The sequence below is a fragment of the Saccopteryx leptura genome, chromosome 3 (assembly GCF_036850995.1).
Source record: "Saccopteryx leptura isolate mSacLep1 chromosome 3, mSacLep1_pri_phased_curated, whole genome shotgun sequence".
NCBI classification, from domain to species: Eukaryota; Metazoa; Chordata; class Mammalia; order Chiroptera; family Emballonuridae; genus Saccopteryx; species Saccopteryx leptura.
In genome coordinates this window covers 103,895,416-103,905,092 of record NC_089505.1, presented here as the reverse complement: position 1 = coordinate 103,905,092, position 9,677 = coordinate 103,895,416, and the positions used below count along the sequence as shown (strand labels likewise).

General features: G+C 41.9%; 1 protein-coding gene across 1 annotated transcript in view; it reads right to left on the bottom strand.

Moving 5' to 3' along the window:
- Positions 1-8,390: 8,390 nt before the first annotated feature.
- Positions 8,391-9,677, bottom strand: part of STX12 (syntaxin 12) — a 51,574-nt gene continuing 50,287 nt past the window's right edge. The window contains exon 9 of the mRNA XM_066375544.1: positions 8,391-9,615. Coding sequence (XP_066231641.1) covers positions 9,520-9,615 — 96 coding nt within the window. The 3' untranslated portion in view covers positions 8,391-9,519. The remainder of the gene's footprint in view (positions 9,616-9,677) is intronic.

Sequence of the window (9,677 nt, the reverse complement as noted above, 5' to 3'; positions counted from 1 at the left end):
AGGCTTGCACCCCAGTCTAGGAAGGAGCTCAGAGATTGCAGTGATCACTCATTCTGTTTCTCTTATGGCCCTTATCTGCAGAGCTGCACGCTCACTTTCCCTTCCTAATCCTAACCTGGGCCTTGTGGGCTTCTGTAGATGATCTGGGAATCTGTAGATGATTTAGGGGGTTATCTAGTCTATTCATGAAAAGTATGGTCAAAGCCTGACCAGGCAGTGGCACAGTGGATGGAGCGTCGGACTGGGATGCGGAGGACCCAGGTTCGAGACCCCCAGGTCGCCAGCTTGAGCGCAGGCTCATCTGGTTTGAGCAAAGCTCACCAGCTCGGACCCAAGGTCACAGGCTTGAGCAAGGGGTTACTCGGCCAGCTGAAGGCCCGCGGTCAAGGCACAAACAATCAATGAACAACTAAGGTGTCGCAACGAAAAACTGATAATTGATTCTTCTCATCTCTCTCCGTTCCTGTTTGTCCCTATCTATCCCTCTCTCTGACTCTCTGTCTCTGTAAAATAAATAAATAAATAAATAAATAAGTCTTAAAAAAAAAAAAAAGTCTGGTCAAGCTGGAGCCAGGAAGCATCCAATCAGAAGGCAGGCGTCCAAATTTTCAATGGTTAATCAAGTTGTGGCCCATTTTTATTATTTCTGGCCTGTTTAGATTTAAATTTTTTGAGCCCTGGCCGGTTAGCTCAGTGGTAGAGCATTGGCCTGGCGTATGGATGTCCCAGGATCTATTCCAGTCAGGGCACACAGGAGAAATGACTATATGCTTCTCCACCACCCACCCACCTCCCCTTCCTCTCCTCCAGCCATGTCTCTATTGATTCCAGCGTGTTGGCCCCAGACACTGAGGATGGCTCCCTGGAGCCTCCACCTCAGGTGCTAAAAATAACTCCTTTGCAAGCATGGCCCCAGATGGGCAGAGCATCAGCCCCAGCCAGGGGTTGCCAGGTGGATCCCAGTTGGGTGTATGCAAGAGTCTATTTCCCTCCTTTAACTTGTAAAAGAAAAAAATAAAATGGATTTTTAAATTTTGATCATAGTGACTAAATCAGGGGTCCCCAAACTTTTTACACAGGGGGCCAGTTCACTGTCCCTCAGACGGTTGGAGGGCTGGACTATAAAAAATACTATGAACAAATCCCTATGCACACTGCCCATATCTTATTTTAAAGTAAAAATAACAAAATGGGAACAAATACAATATTTAAAATAAAGAACAAGTAAATTTAAATCAACAAACTGACCAGTATTTCAATGGGAACTATGCTCCTCTCACTGACCACCAATGAAAGAGGTGCCCCTTCCGGAAGTGTAGCGGGGACTGAATAAATGGCCTCAGGGGGCCGCATGCAGCCCGCGGGCCATAGTTTGGGGACCCCTGGACTATATCATGAAAGGAAGCATTCATTAGAATTCAGGTCTGTCCTAGGCTAACAACTGGCTGAAAGAGACCATCAGCAGGTCTCTGGTTGTAATGTCTTTCTCTATTGGGTGGTTACTTCTCCAGGCAAGTATGTATTTTATGTGGATCATCTCATCTCATCCTCATAACACTCAGGAGATAGGTATTATGATCCCTGAGGGGAGGCTCACTGAGATTGAGTTGCCCAGCCTCACCCTACCTAGAACAAGGAGGAGTGAGTGGGATTCAAACCTAAGTCTGTTTGTGATGCCAAAGGTCATGCTCTTTAATCACCATTGTCTCTAAAAATGATGTTGTTAAGAGCGTATTTATTGTCATGCAACTGATGACCAACATTTTTTCACTTTGATAGAAAGCATGAATCATCTCACTTTTTTTTTTTTCTGAGAGCAAGAGAGAGGGGCAGACAGGGATAGACAGATAGGAAAGGAGAGAGATGAGAAGCATCAATCATAGTTGTGGTACCTTAGTTGTTAATTGATTACTTTCTCATATGTGCCTTGACCAGGGGCTCCAGCTCCGCCCATGACCCCTTGCTCAAGCCAGTGACTACGGGGTCTTATCTAGTTCCACGCTCAAGCTGGATGAGCCCACAGTCAAGCTGGTGGCCTTGGGGTTTAAAACCTGGGTCCTCTGTGTCCCGGGCTGATGCTCTATCCACTGCACCACCACCTGGTCAGTCTAGATTTGCATACTTTCTGTATATTTCTTTTTTCTTTTTTGTGTGTGTGACAGAAACAGAGAGAGACAGATAGGGACAGTCAGACAGGAAGGGAGAGAGATAAAAAATGAGATGAGAAACATCAATTCTTTGTTACAGCACCTTAGTTGTTCATTGATTGCTTTCTCATATGTGCCTTGACCGGGAGGCTACAGCAGACTGAGTGACCCCTTGCTCAAGCCAGTGACCTTGGGCTCAAGCTGGTGACCTTGAGGTTTTGAACCTGGGTCCTCTGTGTCCCAGTCCAATGCTCTATCCACTGTGCCACCACCTGGTCAAGCTATTTCTTTTCTTGATTCCCTGATACTGGTCCTCTAGATTTTAAATTGAACATCATCCTGTTCAAAAGATTTTGTACTTAATGACATCTCCAGGAAAGAAGATTAAATTGCAACATATTGACTTGGATTTTTATTTTTATTTATTTATTTATTTTGTATTTTTCTGAAGCTGGAAACGGGGAGGCAGTCAGACAGACTCCCGCATGCGCCTGACCGGGATCCACCTGGGATCCACCCGGCACACCCACCAGGGGGCGATGCTCTGCTCATCCGGGGGTGTCGCTCTGTTGAGACCAGAGCCACTCTAACGCCTGGGGCAGAGGCCATGGAGCCATCCCCAGCGCCCGGGCTCCAATGGAATCTCAGCTGCGGGAGGGGAAGAGAGAAACAGAGAGGAAAGAGAGGAGGAGGGGTGGAGAAGCAGATGGGCGCCTCTCCTGTGTGCCGTGGCCAGGAATCAAACCCGGGACTTCCGCACGCCAGGACGACACTCTACCACTGAGCCAACCAGTCACTTGGATTTTTAAATGATCCATTCTTAGGAAGGTAGGAGAATCACCTTCTCCTTTGGCCTTCAAAAGCACAGTAAAATCATCCAGCAAGTATTTCAACTGATCAGAGGTCTTATCAAATGACCTGTTATCCTCCTTTCTGATCTTGTGATTCCAAATAAAGACTAGGCTAATGGGGAAAATACAAATTCTAGACTTGGTTTCAAGAAAACAGGCTATGACTCTCTCCTTTTGAGTACAAGGACCTAATTCTTGAGATAAAATTAAATAGTCTCAAAAGTTTTTTTGAGTGTAACAGGAAAAAACAAGATTCTTTTATTTACAGAAATCGTCCTGGCCTTTGAGTTTCCATGCCCCTTTCAAGCATGAGGTGCTATTGAAGCCATTTATAGCTGAGTGACCTGTTAACATTGCCTTTCAATTTCTAAGCTTCTGTGCAGGGTCCATTATTTAATCCCTTCTATTGCTAACTATACACCCAAGAAACCTAAAGTTATATTCTTACCCTTGTAATTATTTACTCCTTGGTCATGTTCCCTGCTTTCAGCACAGCTGATATTTATGCTGGCTTGTGATGTAATGGCATCTTGGATTTACCTAGGCCTTATAAGGCAAAATGCACTTTGGGCACCATGATGTCAGTATATATCAGTAAACTGGAGCGCAAAAGTCTAGACCCCCAACATTTTGAAATGGAAAGACAGATGGGCTAGCTGCTTTTGGATTTTGGTATCTCAACAAAGACATTAATTTCTTAGACACTGAGACTTCCTTAGAATCTAAAGAGATTAGGAGCCTGACCTGTGGTGGCACAATGGATAAAGCGTTGACCTGGAATGCTAAGGTCGCCGGTTCAAAACCCTGGGCTTGCCTGGTCAAGGCACATATGGGAATTGATGCTTCCTGCTCCTCCCTCCCCTTCTCTCTTTCTCTCTCTATTTCTCTGTCTCTCACTCTCTAAAAATTAATAAAAGAAAAATTTTTAAAAAAAAAATAAAGAGATTAGGAGCATATTGATGTCAGAAAACTTAAAAACAAAGTAATCTGCCTGACCAGTGGTAGCACAGTGGATAGAGCATCGACCTGGAATGCTGATGACTCAGGTTCAAAACTCTTAAGGTCACCAGCTTGAGTATGGGCTCATCGGTTTGAGTGCAAGCTCACCAGCTCGAGCGTGGGGTTGATGGCTTGAGCACGGGATCATCAACATGATCCCATGGTCACTGGCTTGAAGCCCAAGGTCGCTGGCTCAAGCAAGGGGTTACTGGCACGGCTGTAGCCCCCCTGGTCAAGGCACATATGAGAAAGCAATCAATGAACAACTAAGGTGCTGCAATGAAGAACTGATGCTTTTCATCTCTCTCCCTTCCCGTCTGTCTTCCCCTGCCTGTCCCTCTCTCTCACTAAAAAAATTAAATAAATATGATAAAAAATAAATAAAACAAACAAACAAAAAAGGTTCATGGAAAATTTGGTAGAAACTGCCACCACTGCAGATTTTTAGAGCAAGCTTCGTGAAAGAGGTGGTAAGTAGGAAAGTTTATATAAGGGATGAATGGAGACAGTGTCTAGTGTCTAAAGGTGTGGTTTTAAAATCTGAGTGCTTGAGATCAAATCCTGGCTCCATCACTCCTAAACTGTGTGTTCATGGGCAGGTTACTTACTATGCCTCGTTTTCATAATCCATAAAAAGGGGACAAGAAAAATGTTTCTCCTACATGATTTTATAGGTATATTAAATATAAAATGTAAAACATTTAACATTTAGCAAAAATAGCTGTTAGCAAAAGCTCAAATTTTACCCTTCAAATGACCATTCACATGAAGCCTTTCCTTAAGCCTTTTTTAATTTTTTTTAGGTGAGAGGAGGGGAGATAGTGAGGCAGACTCCCACATGGCACCCCAACCGGAATCCATCTGGCAACCCTGTCTGGGGCAGATGCTGGAGTAGTGAGCTATCTTGAGCACCTGAGGCTAACAAGGTCAGACCAACTGAGCTATCTTCAGCACCTGAGGCCATGCTTGAACCAATCGAGCCACTGGTTGCGGGAGGAGAAGAGAGAGAGAAGGGGGAGAGAAATGGAGAGAGAAGCAGATGGTTGCTTCTCTTGTGTGCCGATTGGGAATTGAACCCAGGACATCCATACGCCAAGCCAATGCTCTATCCCGTTCTGGTAGGCCATCAGTCAGTGATGAGTCTGTAGAGCAGCGGTTCTCAACCTGTGGGTCGCAACCCCGGTGGGGTCACCTAAAGCCATCGGAAAATACATAATGCATATCAGGTATTTACATTCCAAATCATAACTGTAGCAAAATTACAGTTATGAAGTAGCCACCAAAATTATTTTTTGGTTTGGGGTCACCGCAGCATGAGGAACTGTATTGTGGGGTCACGGCATTAGAAAAGTTGAGAACCACTGCTGTAGAGGCTATCCGGAATAGCTACCTAAGGAGTCCTAAAAAATCTGTGTGTGAGCCCACATCGAACTGCACTGAATAGGTATGAAATTGGGAGTTTTCCTTTTATTTGGTGCAGATTTCACATTTCTATCATCTTTTGTTGCTTTCCTGTGACTGGTCAAAAGTGCACCATGACTTTATGGACACACTGTATTTAAAGTGAATTATTCAGGCCTGACCTGTGGAGGTGCAGTGGATAAAGCGTCAACCTGGAACACTGAGGTCACCAGTTTGAAACCCTGGTCTTGCCAGGTCAAGGCACATTGGGAGTTGATGCTTTCTGCTCCTCCTCCCTTTCTCTCTCTTTCTCTCTCTCGTTCTCTCTATACTCTAAAATAAATAAATATATAAAATATTTCAAAAAAGTTTAAAATGAACTATTCAGTTTGCTTAAAAGTAGGATCAGGGTTTGGGAATCAAAACCTTTCAAACTGTCATGGTTAAATGGAGATTTTAAAGTAGTTGTGTGTCTGACCAGGCGATGGCGCTGTGGATAGAGTATCGGACTGGGATGCGGAGGACCCAGGTTTGAGACCCCTAGGCTCATCTGGCTTGAGCAAAAAGCTCACCAGCTTGGACACAAGGTCGCTGGCTCAAGCAAGGGGTATACTCGGTATGCTGAAGGCCTGCGGTCAAGGCACATATGAGAAAGCAATCAATGAACAACTAAGGTGTCGCAACGAAAAACTGATGATTGATGCTTCTCATCTCTCTCCGTTCCTGTCTGTCCCTATCTATCCCTCTCTCTGACTCTCTCTCTGTCCCTGTAAAAATAAATAAATAAATAAATAAACAAACAAACAAATAAAATAGTTGTGTTTCTAGTATTGAAAGGCAATACTGAAAAATTCTTTTAAACCTAGGGATACAATAAACATGCTTGGAAAAGCCAGAAGAAAGCAAGTGATTCATAGCTCTAGGAAATAGTATAGCATGACCAGGCAGTGGCACAGTGGATAGAGTATCGGACTGGGATGCGGAGGACCCAGGTTTGAGACCCCGGGGTCGCCAGTTTGAGCGCGGGCTCATCTGGCTTGAGCAAAAAGCTCACCAGCTTGGACCCAAAGTCGCTTGCTTGAGCAAGGTGTTACTTGGGCTACTGTAGCCCCATGGTCAAGGCACATATGAGAAAGCAATCAATGAACAACTAAAGTACCACAACAAAAAACTGATGATTGATGCTTCTCATCTCTCTCCATTCCTGTCTCTGTCTATCCCTCTCTCTGACTTTCTGTCTCTGTAAAAAAAAAAAAAAAAGGAAATAGGACTGAAATCTAAACTGGGTTCTGGTCTGCATTTAGTGATCAAAAGCAGAAACTTCATTCCCATGACAGAGGATAGCCTCTGTGCTGAAGAAAAACAAAACTGAATGGAGGGGGCTCAGGATGTTTTACTTTGCACTAGTTGGATGATAATTTCATTTTGATAGTTTTGACCAATGGTAAGGCAGCGTATCACCACCCCTCAGAAAACAAGACAAACCTACCCTGGGAGCATCAGTCTAGCAGCCTGACACTCTTACTGTATTTAGTACTACAGTTTTAATTCATTTGAAGAGAGAATGTTAGATCTGCCAGTACTTCTAGAACATTCCATAAAGGAAGGAGAAAGGAAGAAAAGGAAGGAATACAGAGGCAAACAGAATCTGTATATTCAGCCCAAACCCATGTGGTTCTTATAAGATTTCACAGCTAGAAAAAAGCTGTTGAGCAAATTTCGCACCTATACGTTAGATGACTTATCCAAATACCTACAGTAAGTTAATTACAAAGCTAAGATTGTTCGGGCCTTCTGTACCCCCGGCTAGTTTTTTACCTTCAAACCAATGGTTCTCAACCATGATTATACATGAGAATTACCTGGAGCTTTGAAAAGCTCCTATGCCTAGGCTCTATTTCAAGCTCACTAAATTAGACTCTTGTGGCAAGGACATCCAGGTTTCTGAATTTCTAGTTTCTGATGTGAAGCCAGGGTTAAGAACCATTGTTCTGGACCAAGTTGCCTTCCAGTGATAAATAAAATACAGATAAGGATTCTATGAATAGGTTTTTAGGACCATCTAGCAAAACCTCTTGGCAACTACCACAAATTCCAGGCTATTCAAATTCTAGGCCAAGGTCATATTTGCTACCTATGGCCACTATTAGCACCACTACGGGATTACATAGTTCTAGAACAAAACTATGGTGGTTTCATTTTACCCATAATAAGTTTCTCACAATCAAGACATTTTCTTGTGTGGAATGTTACAAATGTTTTCAAGTCCAGCTATAACTTGGAGCTGAAGGAGCAGTGATTGTAGAATCAAGAAATTAGCTCCTGGCCCTGGCCGTATAGCTCGGTTGGTTGGAGCATCATCCTGAAACTCAGAGGTTGCTGGTTCGATCCCCAGTCAGGGCATGTACAAGAACAGATGGATGTTTCTGTTTGTCTTTCTCTCACTTCCTTTCTTTCTCATTAAAATCAATAAATTTTTTTTTAATTAAAAAAAAATTAGCCCCTGGTTGTGTACCATGACACCCCAATAGCTCCATCCTGTTTTTCAAGGGACTTCAGCGGCACCTTATCGCACCACCAAACCAATCCTCCCCTGATCTCCAGTCTTCTTGCTGGTCTCAGTTTTTCTGAAGGACAGCACATTACCTAGTATCTATCTACTACATGAGGATGTTAACTCATATAAAAATTTACTACAAAAGTTTTTTAAATGTTTATTTGTATTAAGTGGGTAGAATGGTGCAAAAGTGCAAAGAAACTTATGCATTTGGGTCCTTGTTTCCCTACTTTTCACATTAGTTTAGTAAAATAAGGTTAAGTAACATAAAAGGGAGAGAAAGAAATTAATATAAATATATCCAGGGTAGGGAATCCTCTAATTCACTAACGGTTGAACTCAAATTGTTGGCCCAATTCACATTTATGTGAGAGCCTAAAGAAATTACATTCCCTTTAACTGTTCTATACCTGTGAAAAAGGGAAGTGAACAATATTTATATTACAAGACAACAATCTTTTATTGAAACGTTTTTTTTGTCTAAAACTATGCATGGAGAGATTAATTTCTTGTCCATAAATTAAGATAAGTCTAACATCACTATTCCAAGCCAGTATTATTTACAAAAATGAACTTCTTTGTTTTATTGCCAGGTTCATAGGACAAAATTATAAACCAGCTTCAGTCTAGCTTTTAAAATCTTCCTGCCATCAGATGCCCAGCAACCCTTATAGAGCAGGGCAGAGTTTGACAGTCACATTCATCATTCACCAGGAATGCAGAACCACAACTGAACAACAACAACAAAAGGATTAAATCATTCCAAACAATTCCTATTTGCTTTTCAAAAGCATGCTTTGTCTAGTTATCCCTTTCTATTCAGGCAGGTGGGAGAGGAACCCCTTGGAGTATAGTAATGGTAAATCAATCTCTTCAAAAAGTGAACATGATGGTTTAAGAGTGTATATAGATGAACTGCTGTGGCTGACTCTAGCAGATAATAAACTTTAAACCCAGATTAACATCTGCCTCAACAACTGGCCAGCTGAAAGCAACATTTCTCATTTAATCTGGATCACAAGTGCAATATTTTACTTTCTACTTAAATACATTGCCAAAATCTTTCAAAGAAGATAAAGAATAGACATCTTACAAATTAAAATTAAAGTGTTAAATAATAAAAATTGCTGGCTTATTATACAGTTTCTGACAGATCTTAATATACTGGGTGTCAGAAAAGTAATTCTCTCTCAGTTGCTCATAAAAAGGTAAATTTTGTCTACACATAAGACAATTTACAAGACTGTAGTGTTGTTACCTGTTAAAACAAGGATAGCTAGAATGGAATTTTCAGTAAACACTTGGGAAGAAGAGTAATCAGAAGAGAAAGCAAAATCCACATAAGTTAATTTCTAATTTGAAAAATCAATAAAATGTATACATAAATTGATAAATACTGTCTCCATAAGTCACTAATTCCAAGAACTGGTTAGTAGTTAGTTTCTAACTAAATTATTACAGGACACTCTGATGTATGCTCTCTTCTTGTGATCAGTTTGTTCTGGCGGACTCCAGCAAGCACTTGCCCTTGAAAACAGTTCCATGGGAGAAGGTTCTGAGGCAATCACTTTCCATAAACTAGCCACATAATAAATCCAAAGATAACAGCAATCACCGACAGGACAAGCACCAGGATACAGATCTTCTTGCGAGACTTTTTCTGAGAACAGAAATATATACAGAAAATACTCATGAAACAAGCAAAATTTTTTATTCCAAGAG